The sequence below is a fragment of the Carcharodon carcharias genome, chromosome 21 (assembly GCF_017639515.1).
Source record: "Carcharodon carcharias isolate sCarCar2 chromosome 21, sCarCar2.pri, whole genome shotgun sequence".
Taxonomy (NCBI): domain Eukaryota; kingdom Metazoa; phylum Chordata; class Chondrichthyes; order Lamniformes; family Lamnidae; genus Carcharodon; species Carcharodon carcharias.
The window spans coordinates 30,092,383-30,115,097 of record NC_054487.1 but is presented as its reverse complement, the minus strand read 5'-3'; the positions used below and the strand labels follow the sequence as shown (position 1 = coordinate 30,115,097).

At 44.4% G+C, this 22,715-nt stretch overlaps 1 protein-coding gene across 11 annotated transcripts in view; it reads left to right on the top strand.

Annotated features, from left to right (window-relative positions):
* The window catches only part of erc1b (ELKS/RAB6-interacting/CAST family member 1b), a 1,202,158-nt gene that overhangs the window by 609,129 nt on the left and 570,314 nt on the right, over nucleotides 1–22,715 (top strand). Inside the window, exon 17 of one of the 11 annotated variants that reach the window (XM_041215851.1) lies at nucleotides 2,116–3,049. The exons of the other annotated variants lie outside the window; for them this stretch is intronic. Within the exon in view, the coding sequence (XP_041071785.1) occupies nucleotides 2,116–2,566 (451 nt within the window). The 3' untranslated portion in view covers nucleotides 2,567–3,049. Of the gene's footprint in view, nucleotides 1–2,115; nucleotides 3,050–22,715 lie in introns of those variants that run through there. 11 annotated transcript variants of the gene reach the window in all.

Here is a 22,715-nt window from a genome sequence, read left to right as displayed (position 1 = left end):
ACCCCTGGGCAGCCATCTTTTCAGCTTTTTTTGTTCCATTTTAAAAATATATCACTCAGCTCAAGACCATCTTAATTATGCAGCCGAAACTATTCAATTATTTACTTTTTTATTAATTCTACTGCCTTATACACTTTCTGTTGTTTTAGCAGGCCACCTTCCTGGCCAATCAGCATTGTAGCTTTGGTTTGTCTTTACTGCCAGGTTAGTTTTGCTGGAGCCCAAATGTGTCCTAGTTATAACTTCAGTTCACTTCCAAAGGACCCACGTGTTCTTTCTTAAATCTGTATCACAGTATTTGGCAATGTGAAACACTCACACCTGATTGCCTATTCCAAGTCTTTACGTCGTTTGGCGTTATCACTACCTCCAGGAGTGACCACAAGCACAAGGGTCTAGGCAGAGGACCCGAGCTATATCTTGTACAATACGACTACATTTCATGGTATCAGCCAAGCAAGGAATTCACACCACGAAGAACGGAGCCGGTCCAGGTTAGTTGCTCGAATATCTGGAGATTTTTATCCATAATCACATCACCTGGCGTATTATTTATTAGCAAACTGTACAACAGCAAGAACAAACAAATGTACATTGCAACATAAGAAAACCAACCCAACACCCAGGGAATTAGGCATATCGCCATAAGTCTTTACCCAACCCTTTGGGGTTTAGAATTATGATTGTTATGTCTGGAAAAATTCTCTTGGTTCCCGTTAACCAATCCTTGTCATTATCACCAGCAGTTCCACTTCACAGCAACCTCCATGGAACAGGAAGAGACACCAACTCCCATCCATGGTACCACCCTTGGTGGATGATGGTCATTGACTTTTCTTTGTCAAGACCATTGGCCTGGGTCGAGGACTCTTGTCCCTTGGCAGTCTTGTAGCTGGGCAGACATCCACTGACTACACAGTGTTGCAAGTATGTACTTCCTTTTTTTTTAAGAGAATGTGCCTCAGGCTTAAAAAGTGGATGTTCTCGGCCAGTCATTTCATCATTACCACACCTAAGCCAGCATGTGATGATGATCCCAGCGGTACCAACAGGTAGGTGCGACTCGCTGTGGGATAGAACAGCCAAAATTCCCACAGCTACATTAACTAGCTCTCAACTCCAGACATTAACAAAGCAGGGAGGAAGCTTTTCAGTAACCTCTGACTTGGACGCCGAAGTTACACAGAACAACAATGTGAAGGCATTCTAGCTGATACCTCCCTCACAGCTGGATGTGTTAATTGGAGATACCAGGTCAAAAGAGACTCATAGAGTTGTCAGACATGCGCAGTGGGTGGGCCTGGGAGTGGCCAGGAAATGGTCCACTGCCCGCAATCAGTCCCCGACCGTGATTTCACCCTGGCTGGCCAATTAACAGACAGCCAGCATGAAACGCACACTGAAAGGCTGGGTACTACCAGGGTGCGGATGGGAGGATGACAGGTGCTGAAGTCTGCCTGGGTGTGGGGGAGCGTGCAGTGAAAGCTCCCTGAAGGCAGAGAGCTGCCTCAGGGAGCTGAAGAATTTTAAATCATGAAATGAAGATTTGGAAATGCTGTAAAAAAAAATGTCCACACATCAGACTCCCTCACATGAACATATTGATTATAAAAATTCTGTCAAAACATTTTCTTTAAATTAATATCTGTAACCTCATCCCGCCCGTGGATGAGGTTTCCTCAAATATCCAAAGGCCACCTGGCTGATTGGCCTGCCTGCCAACCATAACGTTGGACAGGCAGTGAAAAATTGCACTGCATTAATAGGTACTGGCCTTAATAGGCCTCTTAGTTATTGGTGAGCAAGCTGCCGACTCTTGCGTGTGCCCATCAACGTAAGTATCGCGCACTATTTTACACCTGATCGGGTTTGGTGCATGCCCGCCCACGGGACGTAAAGTTCTGCTCATAGTTCTTCCCAACAGCTTAAGACTTCCTTAACAACATACTCCAAGATTCATGAATCAGCCCAATAATCCATACAAATGAAGACTTTTCTTCACTAAGTTTATGTAATTTAAGCTTTGTTAGTTACACAAATGTTCCAACGAGATGAAGTCTAATATTAGCCATTTTCAATGTATCTTATATTAATTCCTTTCTCATGCACTATTAGATTCTCCGGGCTTGGATTTTCCAGAAGGCATCGGGATTCTGACATCGAGCTTATGTGGGGGCCCCCAGCCTGCCTGGCTTGTCATCAGAGCAACGTTTTGGGAGGCAGACTCCTAATTGGCCTCCTCAACACTCCCCATCTAATTAATGATGACAGATGGGCTCCCGATACAGCAGGTCCTATCAGAGGGCCCGCAGCGATGTCAGGCCGACAGCCCCAAGGAGAGAGATGGATGCTGCTAAGGCAGGCAGGTCAGTGCCATAGCACCTCAATGTGGAGGACAAACCCCTCCACGTTCAGGAATCGGGCTGCAACTTTTCACAACTGTGATCTTGTCATTGGAGCATGGAACCTCCAGCTTCAATGGCCACTCGGCCTGCCACCGAGGTCACCAATTGAACTGCTGGCCTCCACATATGGTGGCGGGGGGGTGCACTCCAACATCAGTTAAAAACCGGTGCTGGTGCAAAATGCTCCCTAAGTGGGGTATTAATTGCACTAATTTTGTGTAGCAATTGCACATCTCTGTGGAGCAGGCAGTTGATCCAGTTCCCAGCCCATCCCTGGGAGAGCCTCCAGGAGGCCCCTGCCTTCCACCCCTCTTCAGGGGCCATGAAAATTTAGTCTTTTAATCAGTTTTTGTTGATAGTGCCATCAATGTTGAAACAGCTTAAGCAATTAAAACAGTTTTCACACGGAAGATTATTAAAACGTGAAATTATTTGACCCAAATAACTTTTTAATAATTTAAAAGGAGCTCCTAATTTGAAAAATGGATTAAAAAATGCAGACAGATGACAGAGTATAGACATCCATTTGAAGAGACAGTATGTGCCATGGGTGATATGATACTCTTCTGTGCTGCAGTTTCTATATTTATCCTGAAGAAAAGAAAATTCACAGCAACACACAGAAGGAATATTTGAAGCTCACATAGGTTCTTTATAATAGTTTAATTTTGAAAGAAAGCCTCAGTGGTAAACACCTTTGTAAGAGAATTGTACTCATCTGAATTCTCGCATCATGGAAATTTCTTTGAAATGTCTCATTTTGCACCTTCTAGCCCAATTCTTGCTGTTACAGCTGCTAATTTGCTGATTGTTTATCTGTTAGCTGATGCAGAGTCTAGCCAATGTAAATATAAATTTCCCTGAAGCTCTTGTCGTGCAGAGCTGACACATGATTCTAAATTTAAAACTGCATTTCCCAAATACATAGTTGCATGGCTGTCATTTTCCCTCTGTGTAGCAAACCAAAGTGTTATGCCCCATCACCTATCCTTAATCTAGCTCTTTCCAGGTCTTCAATTTAGAAGGTGCAAATAAAAGGGGAAAAAGTCTACAGCATTATTTTGCACTGATGCATGGTGGGGCAGATATCTACTTGATACAATAAACTGGACGTGAACCCAGCTTAAATCACTGGAATAGAGAATAAATAAAAGGGACTTGTGCTTACAATTACGGTGCTATAAAATGGGAACTTGCCTAATGGTTAGAGTGATCGCCATTTAGGGCAAAAAAAGAAAAATATTGCGGATGCTGGAGATCTGAAATTAATAACAAAAAATTCTGGTAATACTCAACAGGGCTGGCAGTATCTCTGAAGTGAGAAACAGTTAATGTTCCAGGTTGATGATCTTCCATCCTTAATCTGTAGAAATGCTCAGTTTGACTCCAGTGCTCAAAAGGAGCTCTTTGGCATCCGTACTAACTAGGTGATTGGATCAGTGCTGGCAGGTCCTTAATCACTTCCTTGTGTGGCCCCACTTTAGGCCACAGCAGCACTTTTGCTTGTGCTCAGCAGATATGAATGCATTTGGCAGGATTGTCAAGGTAATCTCAGAACTCTTGAGACACACCCCAAACTGCACCAGACACGAGGAATGCATTGATGAAACATCACCTTCCCTAAGAAAGGAATTTCCTCTACAGTGGGCATTAGGGAAGAACCCCAGTAAATATGGTGCCAAACCATTTTGCATGTCTCCTGTACTTGTATTGGCACTGTTTGGGACTCTTACCCCAGAGTCCTTGTGTGACCCCAAGTCTAACATGGGACTAGGTATTCCTCTAAACAATATGCTGTTGATTGGTCTGTAATAAAATTGTGGAACATCAATGCTTGTACATTTTTTGAGTAAATTGGAAATAGTGTTATCATAATTATTTAGAAATATCTTATGCTCTTTTATTGTGTAAACGTTTATCTGTCAGAAGGTTGCTGATATGACATCTCATTCAAATGTTAGACAAATCAGCATCATGTTACCCAGGAATGTCTTGTGGTGAGTAATATTAACCTTGCAGTCCATAGATTAGTGCACTAGGCCATTCGGTTCAAATTACTTCCCTGAAGCCAATGTAACTGTGATTTCATCACCTTCCTACTATTTTAAGAAGTGTTTATAATTGCAGTTTTATCAGGTAAGAATTCAATTCATATGCAATTCAGTAGTTTGTTGTGCCTTTGGACAGAAGAATAAGATAACACTGGATTGTCCATCTGGTGTTTGCAAATTTAGCATTTGCTCCTAATTGGGGATGCGCCTATTTATCTATTTTTTAAACTTGTATATTAAAGCTTCAATAAAATTTGTACACCCGACCTATTGTATTTTTGGGTGAATATTTTAACTCGGTGACTCAAAGATCTAGGTTTTCTTTGGCCCAACAGAAACACTGATGGGAAGCACGCCAACAGCTGAAAGCATTTTCTTGTGAAAGGGCTAATTTTGTTTGCAGGACAGCTTAGATGTAGCAGTTGAAAGGTCATTGGAGCTTCAAAGCCCAAAGCACAGAGAGAAATTACAAGAAGAGACTTAAAAGACAGAATGGGCATCGTCAGGAGTGTCTGCAATGACCAAAGCCCCAAGATTTGCAGAAGTTTGGATGTAATAAGAACATGGCAAGATAATGGGCTGGATTTAATGGAGGCAACAGCAGGAACCCTGCATCACTTTTTTAAGAAGGCCTGCCCAATTAAGTGCCACTCAACCACACTAGCAGGCCAGTGATGGGGCTTTCCCCAGGATCAAGGCCCCCAGGGCTGGAAGTCCTGCCCAATCAGAGGCCGGCAACTCTCTTGTATTCAGCAGTGTCACGGGGAAGGCATCATCCTGCGGGTACTGCACCCACTCTAGGCCTTGGATCGCAGAGGGACGCAGGCACACGTGAGGGATGATGGGAAGAGGGAGGGTGAGGGGATTGGCAGCATAGGCAAGTGGGGTGGCTTTCTTGGGTATTGAAGACATTGGGCTGAACTTAGTGCCCTCCCCATGGCTACTTTGGAGGTGGTGGTGCAAGCCCCTCCCCTTCCTGATGCCAGGTCCCTCGATCAGGCACTGCGTGCCTTTGAATGATGAAGCCACCCCAGGAGCTTGCAAGCAACACGTCAGGTTTTGCTCGTCATTCTCCTACATGGCTAGCTCCTACCCATCTGTGAGTTAATACTAGCACCGGTGGGATAAGACCCTTAAGTGAGGATTCATTGGCCACTTAAGGACCTCAGTTAGCAGTGGGATGGAAAGGCCGCCTATGGACCTTCCAGCCCCGGTCTTAATTGGGGTGGATGCGGGAAGGTAGTTGGTCCCCCTGCCACCCTCACCTTATCAAATGCCTCACCACCTCCAAAGTCACCATGGGGGAGGGCACTAAGTTCTGCCCAATGTCTTCAGTATCCAAGACAATAAGCCTTAAAAGCATGCAGTATGATGGGAAAAGGCTCAGGCAATCAGGGTCAACTGGGCCAATGCAGTTTACATGTTGTGTTTACAATAAGTTTTAAAGCATCTTGCTTTATTTGAAGTTCTCCCTTGCTTCAAGTAAAATCACTGCTTAAATATCACATTGCTTTTCGAGAAAGGGAGGGAAAAAAAACAGGGATCTACAGGTCAGTTAGTCTGACATCAGTCCTTTGGGAAAATGCTGGAGTCCATTATTAAGAAAGTGCTAATAAGGCATTTAGAAAATCATAATATGATGAGGCAGAGTCAGCTTTTTTGAATCATGTATGACAAATCCAGTAGAGTATTTTTGAGGATGTAAATAGCATGATAGTTAAAGGGGATGCTGTAAATGTAGTATATTTGGATTTCCAAAAGGTATTTAATAAGGTGCCACATAAAAACTTATTACAGAAAGGTTGGGGGGGGTAATATATTAGCATGGATAGGGAATTAGTTACAGACAGAAAGTAGAGAAAGAGATAAATGGGCCATTTTCAAGTTGGCAAGCTGTGCTGCAAGGATCAGTGATGGCCCTTCAGCTACTTACAATCTATATCAATGCCTTAGATGAAGGGACCGAGAGGAGGGTATCCAGGTTTTCTGATAATACAAAGCTAGGTGGGATAGTAAGCTGTAAGAAGGACACAAAGAGACTTCAAAGAGATATAGACAGGTTCAGTGGGTGAGCAATAATGTGGCAGATTGTGTGTATGTAGGGAAGTGTGAGGTTATTCACTTTAATCCAAAGAATAAAAAAACAATTTTTTAAAATGGGGAAATATTTAAATAGTGTTCAGAAATATTTGGATAAAGGCAAAATACTGCGGATGCTGGAAATCTGAAACAAAAACAAAAAATGCTGGGAAAACTCAGCAGGTCTGACAGCATCTGTGGAGAGAAAAATAGTTAACGTTTCGAGTCCATATGACTCTTCTTCGGAGCTGAAGAGAAATAGAAATGTGGTGAAATATATCCTGTTAAAGGGGGGGCGGAACAGGTGAAGCTGGATAGAAGGCCAGCGATAGCTGGAGACAAAGGAGAGATTGCAAAAGATGTCACAAACAAAAGGTCAAAGGGGTGTGTTAATGTTGGTGGTACTGGCTAAAGGAGATGCTAATGGTGACATGAAGAGTAGAAAGCAGAATTTGATAATGGCAGGATCTTAACCTCCTTAACCGAGGTTTCCCACCCATGGTGGTTGACAGGACCCTCAACCGTGTCAGACCCATCTCCGGCGCCCCTGCCCTCACACCTTCCTCTCCCTCCCAGAACCACGATAGGGTCCCCCTTGTCCTCACTTTTCACCCCACCAGCCTCCACATTCAAAGGAGCATCCTCCACCATTTCTGCTAACTCCATCATGATGCTACCACCAAACACATCTTCCCTTTGCCCCCCATCGCATTCCGTAGGGACCGTTCCCTCCGGGACACCCTGGTCCACTCCTCCATCTCCCCCAACACCTCAACCCGTTCCCATGGCACCTTCCCACGCAATCGCCGAAGGTGCAACACCTGCCCCTTTACTTCCCCCGCCCCCCCCCCTCAACATCCAAGGGCCCAAACACTCCTTTCAAGTGAAGCAGCGCATTCGTTGCTCCCAATGTGTTCTCCTCGACATTGGAGAGACCAAACGCAGGCTGGGAGACCGCTTTGCGGAACACCTTCAGTCTGTCCGCAAGCATGACCCAGACCTTCATGTCGCTTGCCATTTCAACACACCATCCTGCCCTCATGCCCACATGTCCATCCTTGGCCTGCTGCAATGGTCCAGTGAAGTTCAACACAAACTGGAGTAACAGCACCTCATCTTCCGATTAAGCACTTTACCGCCTTCCGGACTTAACATTGAGTTCAACGACTTCAGACCATGAACTCTCTCCACCATCCTCACTCCCTTTTTGATCCCCCCCTTTTTTCTTATTCATTTTTATTTTTCAATATTTATTTTATTTATTTCCCCCCCACTTATTTTCATTATTATTACTTTTTAAATTTATTTCCATTTTTATTCAGTGTTTTATCTGCAGTTTTTAGCCTTTATGATCTTTTTACCCACCACCCACCCCCTCTAGGGCCACCTGTCACTTTCCAGAGTGCTTACCCTGGTCATGCCATTATCACATTCTGCTTTCCACTCTTCATGTCACCTTTAGCACCTCCTTTAGCCAGTACCACCACCATTAACACCCCCTTGACCTTTTGTTTGTGACATCTTTTGCAATCTCTCCTTTGTCTCCACCTATCGGCCTTCTATCCAGCCTCACTTGTTCCGCCCCCTTTAACAGGATATACTTCACCACATTTCTACTTCTTTCAGCCCTGAAGAAGAGTCATACGGACTCGAAACATTAACTCTGTTTTTCTCTCCACAGATGCTGTCAGACCTGCTGAGTTTTCCCAACATTTTTTGTTTTTGTTTCAGAAATATTTGGATGCCTTCATAGAAGAAACCCAAAGTTTGCCTACAGGTCAAGTAAGCAATTAGGAAGGCAAATTACATTTTGGTCTTTATTGCAAGGTGGTGAGGCCACACCTGCAATATGTTGCAAAGTCTTGATCTCCTTACCTAAGGAAGGAGATGAGAGGATTGTCCTTCATGATGAGAAGTTGAGCAAAATTGCCCTCTACTCTCTGGAATTTAAAAGAATGAGAGGTGATCTCATTAAGGCATATAAGATTCTGGGGGGGGGGAACTTGACAGGGTAGATGCTGAGAAGTTGTTTCCCCTAGTTGACAAGTTTAAAACTACCAGGCATAGCCTCAGAATAAAGGGTCAACCATTTAAGACTAACATGAGGAGGACTTCACTTAGGTTGTAAATCTTGGGAATTCTCTCCTCCAGATGGATTTGGGTGCTCAATTGTTCAGCGTATTCAAGGCTGAGATTGATAGATTTTTGGATTCTGGGGAATCGGGGGTTAGGATGATTGGGCAGGAAAGTAGAGTTGAGCTCAAAGATTGACCATAAACATATTAAATAACACAGCAAGCTCAAGGGGCCATATGGCCAACTCCTGCTCCTAATATTCTTATGGAACAATTTCACAAATCGGAGGGAAAAAGCAATGGCTGGTAATTATCTGATTGCCTTTCAACCTGCTCTAAGCATTCACATTTCCTTCTGTACCATAGTGAAAGAAAGTTGAGAAAAATAGTTTGAGAAAATTATACGTGCATGCATACATATAACTAGTTGATAAATATAATACATTCAAGATACATTTTTATTCCTGCCAGCTTTAAACAGATTGGAATTCATGGGACTAATGAGTAGTCCGAAATGTATTTCTGTTGCAATACGAGGAAGGATTAGTGCCAAGGAGAGAGTCAAGTACCTTTATTCTTGTGTCTATCATTCACCTTCCATTTACTGTCATTGCTGAAGATTACAGTGGTGGGAAATCACTTATGCTTGTTGGTCTCAACTTTTAGAAACCAGCCAGAAAAGTGTTTTTCATTTAAGTTGGTTTCTTAGTAGTTGCAGCATCTTTACCAATAATATTCATTAAGAAAGGCATTCTCAGGAACCCACTGGGAGACCACTATGGTTTACCTGACAGTTTCCCCATGTGGTGGCAGCCCGTCCCCACGCCGGTAAAATGATGGAGAATGGCCATTAATTCGTTCAATTAGTCAATTAATTGGTTTAATTGACCGCTGCTGCCATTCCTATCGTTCAGAATAACCTGAAGTGACAGGAAAACTTCGGGCTCCCCTCCTGACGCCCTTCCGCCACAATTTACAAGGCCTCCCACCTTCCTAGCCTGTCTTCCAGATGGCTACTAAAATCCTGACACCTTATCTTGTACATGAGTAGTTAAATAGCTGAATAACTTTTTTGTTGTAGCGGGAAGAAATCTGACAGACACAGCATCTGTCTATGACAATAGCAGTGTTCCAACTGTGAAGAGGCTCCTCATCCCAGCTGAAGCGTTAACATTTATAAATATTGAATAGCATCTGGTGGCAGCTAATAATTGTGTTTACATTGTTCAGAAAACTGTTACTGCAAGAGATGGAGTAAATTAGGGAAAGGTATTTGTTTGCAAATGTTATTTTACAACTGAGCAGCTAAGCATTTAATAGAACCAGTCCACTGCTGGCCAAACCTGATCATGCAAGAGTGTTCTAAAATGAATGAAGTTTCTCCTAAATATTTTCACTTTCTGAAAATTATTTTTTCTTTCTTGCTGTATCACATCCATATTGTTCTCAAAACTCTATGACTATGAAATGTTGTATAAATTACATAATGTAGCTACAACTAGATAAATTGCGGTTAGTGAATTTTGAATTTAGCTCCTTGAGCCTGTTCCACTATTTAGTTAGATCATAGCTGATCTGTATCTCAGCGCCCATCTACCCACCTTGGTTCCATAGCTCTTAATGCCCTTTTCCTAACAAAGCTGTACCAAACTCAGTGTTGAAGTTTTTAATTAACCTAGCCTCAACAGCTGTTTTGGAGAGAGAGTTTCAGATTTCCACCATCCACTATGCGCAGAAATGCTTTTTGACATCTACCCTGTCATAGAGTCATGGAATCATAGAGGTCTATAGCACAGAAAAAGGCACTTCAGCCTATTGAGTCTGCGCCAGTCAAACAAGTACTATTCTAATCCCATTTTCCAGCACTAGGCCCATAGCCTTGTATGCCATGGCATCACAAGTGCACATCCAAATACTTCTTAAATGTTATGAGATTTTCTGCCTCTATAATTCTTTCAAGCAGTGAGTTCCAGATACCCACCACCCTCTGGATGAAAAAATTCTTCCTCATATCTGCTCTAAACCTCCTACCCCTTATCTTAAATCTGTGCCCCATGGTTATTGAGCCCTCCACCAAGGGGAAAAACTCCTTCCTGTCTACCCTATCTATGCCCCTCATAATTTTATACACCTCAATCATTTCCCCCCTCAATCTCCTCTGCTCCAGGGAAAATAACTCCAGTCTATCCAATCTCTCCTCATAACTAAAACCCTCCAGCCCAGGCAACATCCTGGTAAATCTCCTTTGCACTCTCTCTAGTGCAATCACATCCTTCCTATAATGCGACTTCCAGAACTGCATGCAATACTCTAGCTGTGGCCTAACCAGCGTTTTATACAGCTCCAGCATAACCTTCCTGCTCTTATATTCTGTGCCTCGGCTAATAAAGGCGAGTATCCCATATGCCTTCTTAACCACTTTATCTACCTGCCCTGCTTAATGGACCGGTGGACATGCACACCAAGGTCCCTCTGGTCCTTGGTACTTCCCAGAGTCCTAACATTCATCATGTATTCCCGTGCCTTGTTTGTCCTGCCCAAATGCATCACCTCACACTTATCTGGATTAAATTCTATTTGCCACTGATCAGCCCGTCTATATCCTCCTGTAATCTAAGGTTACCCTCCTCACTATTTATCACCCCAACAATTTTCGTGTCATCCGCGAACTTACTGATCAACCTTCCAACATTCAAGTCTAAATCGTTTATATATACAACAAATCATTTATGTATACCACAAACAGCGAGGGGCCCAACACTGATCCCTGTGGAACCCCACTGGACACAGACATCCAGTCACAAAAACACCCCTCAACTATCACCCTCTGCTTCCTGCCACTCAGCCAATTCTGGATCCAATTTGCCAAATTGCCTTGGATCCCATGGACTCATACCCGCATTATCAGTCTCCCATGCAGTACCTTATCAAAAGACTTGCTGAAGTCCAAGTAGACGACGTCAAATGCATTGCCCTCATCGAAAAATTCAATCAAATTGGTCAGACATGACCTCCCCTTAACAAAACCATGCTGACTGTCTTTGGTTAATCCCTGCCTCTCCAAGTGTAGATTAATTCTGTCCCTCAGAATTGCTTCCAGTAGTTTCCCCACCACTGATGTAAGACTGACTGGCTTGTAGTTCCCTGGTTTATCCCTTCCTCTCTTCTTGAATTACGGTACCACATTGGCTGTCCTCCAGTCCTCTGGCACCTCTCCTGTGGCCAGAGAGGTATTGAAAATTATTGCCAGCGCCCCTGCCATCTTCTCCCTTGCCTCACTTAACAGCCTGGGATACATTTCATCTGGGCCTGGAGATTAATCTACTTTTAAGCCTGCCAGAACAGTTAGAACCTCCTCCCTTTCTATGCTAATTTCTTTAATTATATCATAGTCCTTCTGCCTGATTTCCATATCCACGTCATCCCTCTCACTTGTGAACACCAACACAAAGTATTCATTTAGAACCCTACCTACATCTTCCAGCTCCACACACAAATTACCACTATGGTCCTTAATAGGCCCTACTCTTTTCCTAGTTATCCTCTTAGGCTTAATGTGCTTGTAAAATAACTTTGGATTTTCCTTTATTTTACCTGCCAATGTTTTTTCATGCCCCCTTTTTGCTCTCCTAATTTCTTTTTTAAGTTCCCCCCTACACATTCCATACTCCTCTGGGGCTTCCACTGTTTTGAGCCCTCGGTATCTGCCATAAGCCTCCCTTTTTCTCTTTATCCAATCCTGTATATTCCTCGACATCCAGGGTTCCATGGATTTGTTTGTCCCACCCTTTGTCTTTGCTGGAACGTGTTGGCCCTTTACTCTCCCTATTTCCTTCTTGAATGAGTCCTACTGCTTTGAGGCAGATTTACCTAAAAGTAGCTGCTCCTAGTCCATTCTGGCCAAATCATATCTGATCTTATTAAAATCGGCCTTCCCCCAATTTCGAACTCTGATTTCTGGCCCATCGTTGCTCTTTTCCATAACAACCTTGAATCTAACAGAGTTATGATCACTATCTGCAAAATGCTCCACCACTGATACTTCTACCACTTGCCTGGCTTCATTCCCTAAAATTAAGTCCAGGACCGCCCCCTTCTCTTGTCAGACCTTCTGCCTACTGGCTTAAAAAGCTCTCCTGGATGCATTTTTAAAATTCCGCTCCTTCTAAACCTATCACACTATGACTAACCCAGTTAATGGTGGGGAAGTTGAAATCCCCCACTATTACTACCCTATTATTTTTACACTTCTCTGAAATTTGCCTACATATCTGCTCTTCTATTTCTGTCTGACTGTTTGGGGGCCTATAGTACAGTCCCAGCGATGTGATTGCTCCTTTTTTGTTTTTAAATTCTATCCATATGGTTTCATTTGAGGAGCCTTCTAAGATGTCATCCCTCCTTGGTGCTGTAATTGACTCCTTGATCAACATTGTGATACTCCCTCCTCTTTTACCTCCTTCCCTGTCTCACCTGAAGACCCTATATCCTGGAATATTGAGCTGTCAATCCTGTCCCCCTCTCAACCCTGTCTCTGTGACAGCAATGACATCATACCGTCATGTGTTAATTTGTGCGCTCAACTCATCTGTCTTATTCATCAAACTCCTTGCATTAAAATAAATACCATCCAACCTTGCCAAACTCCCTTGTGCCTTAACTGGCCTATAATTTCCATGCCTTCCAGACTCACTTGCTCTCTCTTCTAATTTTAGCTGTACACCTCCCACTGCTGAACCTCCTCTCAGGATCCCATCCCCCTGCCAAGTTAGTTTAAACCGTCCCCAACAGCACTAGCAAACATCCCTGCAAAAATGTTGGTCCCATTCCAGTTCAGGTGCAACCCGTCTGCCTTGTACAGGTCCCAACACCCCCCCCAGAAATGGTCTCAATGTCCCAGAAATCTAAATCCCTCCCTCCTGCACCGTCTCTCCAGCCACGCATTCTTCTGGACTAACCTATTTCTATGCTCACTAGCACGTGGCACTGGAAATAATCCAGAGATTATTAACTTTGAAGGCCTGTTTCTTAATCTGTTTCCTAGCTCCCAAAATTCTGCTTGTTGGACCTCATCCCTCTTTCTACCTATATTGTTGGTACCAATATGTACCATGATCTCTGTCTGTTTGCCCTCTCCCTTTAGAATGTCCTGCAGCCGTTTAGTGACATCCTTGATCCTGGCACCAGGGAGGTATCATACTATCCTGGAGTCACGTCTACGGCCGCAGAAACGCCTGTCTGTTCCCCTCACTATCGAGTCTCCTACCACTATTGCTCTTCTCCTCTTTTTCCTCCCCCCTTGTGCAGCTGAGCCAGTCACAGTGCCATGAGCATGGCTACACTCCCCAGAGGAACCGTCACTCTCACCGTTTTCCAACACAGAAAAACAATTCTCGAGCGAGATGCACCCTGGGGATTTCCTGACTACCTGCCCGACACCCTTCTTCTGACCGATGGTTACCCATTCACCCTCTGTCTGCACTTCCATAAGTGTGGGGTGACCACGTCTAAAAATGTGCTATCCACGAAACTCTCAGCCTCGATGCAGTGATGGACATATCCCAGTTTGTGACAGTGTCACATGAGGGGACATGTCAGGGGAATTCTTTTTTTTCTCTATTTTTAACATTTTTAAACTTGGCGCCAATCTCCCTGAGGCAGCACTTAGCCTCAGGGAGATGAGTGCGCTCTTTCAATGTGCATGCGCGAAAGAGCGCACTCTCGGCTTAGGTATTCTCCCCCGCATCCGCACACGCTGGGCGGGCCTTAATTGGCCCGCCTATGTAAAATGGCAGCACGCCCCTAATCGGCAGCGCATCTCCACTTGCCCGCTCCTGAACTCCCACTCTCCCCCCCCCCCCCCCCACCATGGGGGGAAAATTCTGCCCTTTATTTCTAATTAATTGCCATGTGTGGGGACTTGAACAGTGCATCCTACGGAGAAGGATAGAATAACTAAACAGCAACCTCTGGATTTTTGCATAGAACTGTACATTTACAGACTCCAGCTGCTTTGGTGTCAGAGGTGTAATGACGATAAATGCTGACAGTTCCATCATTTTTATTACAAAACCTTGGATCATTATCAAGGTTGTGGGAAGCTATGAGGATACTCTAAAATACAGAAATCAAAATATCTAGGGTAAGAAGAGCAGAAAAGTCACAAAAGTATAATGGGGACCAAATCCAAAATCTTTATTGTGATGTTTTACTCTCAGACATTCTCTTAAGTGCTTTATCATCTGTTGTGAGGAAGAAAAATGGTCTCTAACTATAAAATCATGATGACAAAGAAATTTTTTCAAGTGCAAAAAAAAAGCAATAGATTTACTAATCAATTTTTTGGAACGCCAAAAATATCAGCCTACCAAGCATTTTCTTTTTTTTTGATTAATAAACCCAAAGTTTCAGCTTCTTGTCATATCCTTGAATCCGTTCTTCCCAAAAACAACCACTTTGTATGCTGATTTCAACAGCCTCCCTTGGTAATTTATTCAAGTTTAATCGACTTGAGTGGAAAATGTTCTACCTGACTTCACCTTCTTAATTTTTAACTTGCATTTGAACTCCTTGCTGCATTGAACAAATTGCTTGGATCAGCTTTATTAGCGATCTTTGATAATTTTACAAAGTTTCATTTGCCAACTTTAAAGTCTCCTCTTTCAAGAAAATAGAGCTAAATTCCTTAATCTATTTTTACAACAAATTCCTGATATCTGCAACTGTCTGTTAATTTTAATTTTAAACCTTTTAATTTTACTTGTACTTTTTTTTATCTCCCTGCTAATGCAGCCCACAAACTCATTTGAATTTTTTGAGTACACTGAATTACTGAGCACAGATTTATCCACAATAACACTGCATCACTGTTCTTTTGAACATAGGAACATATGACTTAGGAGCAGGGGTAGGCCATTCAGCCCTTCGAACCTGCTTCGCCATTCAATAAAATCATGGCTGATCTGGTTGTGATCTCAACTCCACTTTCCTGTCTGCTCCCCCATAACCCTTGACTCCCTTGTCTATAAAAATCTGTCTAACTCTCTCTTGAATAAGTTCGATGATCCAGCCTTCACTGCTTTCTGGAGAAAAGAATTCTACATGCTGACAACCTTCTACGAGAAAACATTTCTCCTCATTTCTGTTTAAAAAGGGAGACTTCTTATTCTTAAACTGTGTCCCCTAGTTCGAGAGTGTCCCACAAGTGGAAACATCCTCCCGGTATCCACCCTATCAAGTCTCCTCAGGATTTTTGATGTTTCAATAAGATCACTTCTCATTCATCTAAATTCCAATGAGTATAGACCCAATGTGTTCAATCATTCGTCATAAGATAAGCCCCACATCCAAGGAATGAGTCAAGTGAACTTTCTCTGAACTGCTTCCAATGCAATTACATCTTTTTTCATACAAGGAGACCAAAACTGTACACAGTATTCTAGATGTGGTCTCACCAAGGCCCTTAATAGCTGCAGTAAAATTTCCTTACCCTTGCAATAAAGACCAACAATACATTTCACTAAAACCCGCTTTCACAGCCATATCTCCTTTCTCAGTGACTGTCTCCATCTTCGACTTACCCCACGTGGATTTCAACTGAAATTCCACCCCTCATGTTTCGAACCCACCCAGGATTACAGGTATCTCCAGGACATAAAACGTTTCTCGGACTGCTGTTTCCGTCACATTCTGAAATCCACACTCAGTGCCATGCGCCGCCATATGAACACACTTGACCTCTCCCTCCAGCAGCACCACTGTACCCTTTTTCAAAGCTGCGCGTGCCCCCAGTTTCATTTTATCCTTCGGCTCATCCGACGCCTCAACAAGAAACTTTTTCTCTTTCTCTCAAGTGCTAAGGAACGCAAGCTCCAACAACTCATCGACACCAACACCCGTCTAGGACCCTCCACCCCTGCCTGTCCCTCCGTCCCCACCCCATCTTCCAATCCCAACCCCAGCCGTGTATTCACTATACCCCCTGACCTTCCCCTCTCCGATGCTGAACGTTCAGTGCTCAGCAAAGGACTTAGTTTCATACCCTTACGCCCTCACCTCAATGAATTTCGGGCTCGGCATGATGCTGAACTCTTCTTCCGCCGTCTTCGTCTCCGGGCTCACTTCTTTGGGCAGGAGTCCTCTCCCAGTTCAACGGATCCTTTTACCCATCTCCAATATTCTCCCTCCACCTGGACCCCTCCCTCTGGATTCTTACCTTCTCTTGATCTTTTCATTGAGAACTGTTGGCGCGACATTAGTCGTCTCAATTTCTCTGCTCCTCTCACCCATTCTAACCTGTCTCTCTCTGAACTTACTGCACTCCATTCTCTCAGGTCCAACCCTGACATTGTCATCAAACCTGCTGACAAGGGTGGTGCTGTTGTTGTCTGGCGCACTGACCTCTACCTCGCAGAGGCTGAGCGTCAACTCGCAGACACTTCCTCCTACCTCTCCCTGGACCATGACCCCACCACTGAACATCAAGCCATTGTTTCCAGGACTGTCACTGACCTCATCTCCTCTGGGGATCTCCCTCCCACAGCTTCCAACCTGATAGTCGCCCAACCTTGGACGGCCCGCTTCTATCTCCTACCCAAAATCCACAAACAGAACTGCCCCGGTAGACCGATCGTCTCAGCTTGCTCCTGCCCCACAGAACTCATTTCTCGTTATCTTGACTCCCTTCTCTCTCCCCTTGTCCAGTCCCTTCCCACCTACATCCGTGATTCCTCTGACACCTTACGTCACATCAACAATTTCCAGTTCCCTGGCCCCAACCGCTTCCTCTTCACCATGGACGTCCAATCCCTCTACACCTCCATTCCCCACCAGGATGGTCTGAGGGCCCTTAGCTTCTTCCTCGAACAGAGGCCCGAACAATCCCCATCCACCACTACTCTCCTCCGTCTGGCTGAACTTGTTCTCACGCTGAACAATTTCTCCTTCAACTCCTCTCACTTCCTCCAAATAAAAGGTGTGGCTATGGGTACCCGCATGGGCCCCAGCTGTGCCTGTCTCTTTATGGGGTATGTGGAACATTCCTTGTTCCAGTCCTACTCCGGCCCCCTTCCACAACTCTTTCTCCGGTACATCGATGATTACTTCGGTGCCGCTTCATGCTCTCGTCGGGACTTGGAAAAATTTATTAATTTTGCTTCCAATCTCCACCCCTCCATCATTTTCACGTGGTCCATCTCTGACACTTCCCTTCCCTTCCTTGACCTCTCTGTCTCAATCTCTGGTGATAGACTGTCCACCAATATCCATTACAAACCCACCGACTCCCACAGCTATCTCGACTACAGCTCCTCACACCCCGCTTCCTGTAAGGACTCCATCCCATTCTCTCAGTTCCTTCACCTCCGTCGCATCTGTTCCGATGATGCTACCTTCAAAAACAGTTCCTCTGACATGTCCTCCTTCTTCCTTAACCGAGGTTTTCCACCCATGGTCGTTGACAGGGCCCTCAACCGTGTCCGGCCCATCTCCCGCGCATCTGCCCTCACGCCTTCTCCTCCCTCCCAGAAACATGATAGGGTCCCCCTTGTCCTCACTTATCACCCCACCAGCCTCCGCATTCAAAGGATCATCCTCCGCCATTTCCGCCAACTCCAGCATGATGCCACCACCAAGCACATCTTCCCTTCACCCCCCCTATCGGCATTCCGTAGGGATCGCTCCCTCCGGGACACCCTGGTCCAGTCCTCCATCACCCCCTACTCCTCAACCCCCTCCTATGGCACCACCCCATGCCCACGCAAAAGATGCAACACCTGCCCCTTCACTTCCTCTCTCCTCACCGTCCAAGGACCCAAACACTCCTTTCAAGTGAAGCAGCATTTCACTTGCATTTCCCCCAACTTAGTCTACTGCATTCATTGCTCCCAATGTGGTCTCCTCTACACTGGAGAGACCAAATGTAAACTGGGCGACCGCTATTGCAGAACACCTGCGGTCTGTCCGCAAGAATGACCCAAACCTCCCTGTCGCTTGCCATTTTAACACTCCACCCTGCTCTCTTGCCCACATGTCTGTTCTTGGCTTGCTGCATTGTTCCAGTGAAGCCCAACGCAAACTGGAGGAACAACACCTCATCTTCCGACTAGGCACTTTACAGCCTTCCGGACTGAATATTGAATTCAACAACTTTAGGTCGTGAGCTCCCTCCCCCATCCCCACCTCCTTTCTGTTTCCCCCTTCCTTTTTTTTTCTCCAATAAATTATATAGATTTTCCTTTTCCCACCTATTTCCATTATTTTTAAAAAAATTTTTTTTAAATCTTTTATGCTCTCCCCACCCCCACTAGAGCTATACCTTGAGTGCCCTGCCATCCATTCTTAATTAGCACATTCGTTTAGATAATATCACCAACTTTAACTTTAACACCTATGTGTTCTTTTGTTCTATTGTTGTTGACATCTTTTGATGATCTGCTTCTATCACTGCTTGTTTGTCCCTACAACCACACCCCCACTCCACTTCTCTCTCTCTCTCTCTCTCTCCACCCCCCCACACACACACCTTAAACCAGCTTATATTTCAACTCTTTCTTGGACTCGAACTCAAGTTCTGTCGAAGGGTCACGAGGACTCGAAACGTCAACTCTTTTCTTCTCCGCCGATGCTGCCAGACCTGCTGAGTTTTTCCAGGTAATTCTGTTTTTGTTTTTGTTTTGTCAACAATACATTTGCCTTCCTAATCACTTGCTGCATATTGATACTAATTTTTTTTGATTCATTTAATATGACGCCCAGGTCCCTCTGTACCACTGAGTTTTGCAGTCTTTCTATTTAAATAGTATGCTGCTTTTCTATTCCTCCATGCCAAAGTGGACAAGCTCACATTTTCCCACATTATGCTCTACCTGCCAAATCTTTGCCCACTTATTTAACCTGTCCATATCCCTTTGCAGACTCTCCACCTCCTCTTGACAACTTAGTTTCCTACCTACCTTGGTGTCATTGGTAAATTTAGCAACCATACATTTAATCCTTTCATCCAAATTATTGATGTAGATTGCAAATAGTTGAGGTCCTAAGTCCCTATGGCACTCCGCTAGTTACAACATGGCAACCCAAAAAAGACCCACTTATCCCTATTCTCTGTTTCCTGTTGGCTAACCAATCTTTTATCCAAGCTAATATGTTACCCTCTACACCTTATAATCTTAACTTGTGCAGTAACTTTTGATGTGGCACCTAATCAAATGCCTTCTTTAAATCTAAGTGCACGACATCTACAGGTTCCCCTTTATCCACCTTGCTTGTTACTTCCTCAAAAAACTCTAATAAGTTAATTAAACACAATTTCCCTTTCACAAAGTCATGTTGACTCTGCCTGATCAAATTATGATTTTCTAAGTACCCTGCTGTAACCTTGTTAATAATGGATTCTAGCAATTTTTCTATGATGTTAGCTGTTAGACTAACTAGCCTGTAGCTCTTGAAGAAAGGTGTTACGTTAGCTATTTTCCAATCTACTGGGGCCTTTCCAGAATCTAAGAATTTTTGGAAGATTCAGACCAATGCATCTACTATTTCTGCAGCCACTCCTTTTAAGACCCTAGGTTGCAGGCCATCCGATAGTCCCCTTGAGCTGATCTGATCTCGGCCTCAACTCCGCTTTTTTGCCTTTTCTCCATAATCCTTGACTACCTTATCGTTCAAGAATATGTCTAATTCAGTCTTGAATATATTCAATGACTCAGTCTGTATAGGTGTCTAGGGTAGAAAATTCTAAAGATTCATGACCCTCTGAAAGAAGAAATTCTTCCTCATCTCTGTCTTAAATGGGCAACCCCTTATTCTGAAACTATGCCCCCTAGTTCTACATTCCCCTCCCCCCCTAAGGGGAAACACCCTCTCAGCATCCACCCTGACAAGTCCCCTCAGAATCTTATATGTTTCAATAAGATCACCTCTCATTCTGCTAAACCCCAGTGAGTATAGGCCCATGCTGTGCAAACTTTCCTCATAAGAACACTGCTTCATCCCAGAAATCAACCAAGTGAACCTTCTCTGAACTGGCTTCAATGCAAGTATATCCCTCCTTAAATAAAGAGGCAAAAACTCTAGGTGTGGTCTCACCATTGCCCTGTACAGGTATAGCAAGACTTCCTTACTCTTATACTCCATTTCACCTGCAATAAAGGACAACATTCAATGTGCTTTCCTAAATTACTTGCTGTACCTGCATGCTAACTTATTGTGATTCATTAACAAGGACACCCAGATCCCTTTACATAGTAGATTTCTGTAGAATCTCTTCATTTAATAATATTTTCCTTTTCTATTGTTCTTACCAAAGTGAATAACCTCACATTTTCCCATCATACACTCCATCTGCTAAATTCTTGGCCACTCAATTAACCTATTTATAACCCTTTACAGATACTTTGGGCTGGATTTTCATCCCCCGCTGGGATTGAGTTTAGAAGCAGGCTTGGCTGAAAATTAGCCTCGCTGGGCGACATACCTGATTGCGGAGACTGGGTCGGCACAGGCAGGGCTACCCACCATGCCATGGGTAGCCAATTAGGGTGATTAAGAGCCTAATTAAGTCTAAATAAAGAAGGTTGATTGGTATTTTGGAGTCAGCCTCCAGTTTCCCACACCTTTGGGGGCCAGCTTAGGTGCCTGCTGGTAGGCAGCAGAAGTCCAAGGGGGCTATTTCTCCAGGCAGGCTTTGAGGCCCTCCTACTTCCTTGGGTGAGACTGGTCACAGGCCACCCTGAAAAGTGATTCGCCTGACCCTCCCCACAGTGGCGAACTGAGTGCTAATCTATTTTTTAATTAAAGGTGCAAAAAAGTTGTAGTGAAAGGACCTCCATGTTGACTTTTTTTTATTCATTTATGGGATGTGGACATCACTGGTTAGGCCAGCATTTATTGCCTATCCCTAATTGCCCTTGAGAAGGTGGTGGTGATCTGCCTTCTTAAACTGCTGCAGTTCCTGTGGTGTAGGTACACCTACAGTACTGTTATGGAGGGAGTTCCAGCATTTTGACCCAGTGACATTGAAGAAACAGTGACATAGTTCCAAGTCAGGATGGTGGGTGGCTTGGAGGAGAACTTGCAGGTGATGGTGTTCCCATGTGTCTGTCACCCTTGTCCTTCTAGGTGGTAGTGGTCGAGGGTTGGAAGTTGCTGCCTAAGGAGCATTGGTAAGTTCCTGCAGTGCATCTTTTATATGGTACACACTGCTGCCACTGTTCGTCAATATTGGAGGGAGTGAATGTTCGTGGATGAGGTGCCAAACAAGCGGGCTGCTTTGTCCTGGATGGTGTCAAGCTTCTTGAGTGTTGTTGGAGCTGCACTCCTCCAGGCAGGTGAAGAGTATTCTATCACACTCCTGACTTGTGCCTTGTAGATGGGGAGTTAGGAGGTGACTTACTTGCTAGTCCAGTTCAGTTTCTGGTCAACGGTAACCACCAGGATATTGATAATGGGGGATTCAGTGATTGTAATGCCATTGAATGCCAAGGGACGACGGTTAGATTCTCTTTTGTTGGAGATCGTCATTGCCTGGCACTTGTGTGGTGCAACTGTTACTTGTCACTTGTCAGCCCAATCCTGGATATAGTCCAGGTCTTGCTGCATTTGGACTGCTTCAGCATCTGAGGAGCTGAGAATGGTGCTGAACATTGTGCAATCATCAGCAAACATCCCCATTTCTGACCTTATGATGGAAGGTAGGTGCTGATGAAGCAGCTGAAGATGGTTGGGCCAAGGACACTACTCTAAGGAACTCCTGCAGTGACGCCTTGGAATGAAGATGATTGATCTCGAACCAGCACAACCATCTTCCTTTGTGCTAGGTATGACTCCAACTAGCGGTGGGTTTTCCCCCAATTCCAGTTTTGCTCGGGCTCCTTGATGCTATGCTAGGGCAAATGCTGCCTTGATGTCAAGGGCAGTTACGCTCACCTCACCTCACCTCTGGAGTTCAGCTCTTTTGTCCATATTTGGGCCAAGGCTGTAAATGAGGTCAGGAGCTGAGTAACCCTGGTAGAACCCAAACTGAGCATCAGTAAGCATGTTCTCTCTGTTCCTTCACTTCCATTATAGCCTACTGCTGCTGCTCTCAAGCCAGAAGACTCTGATTG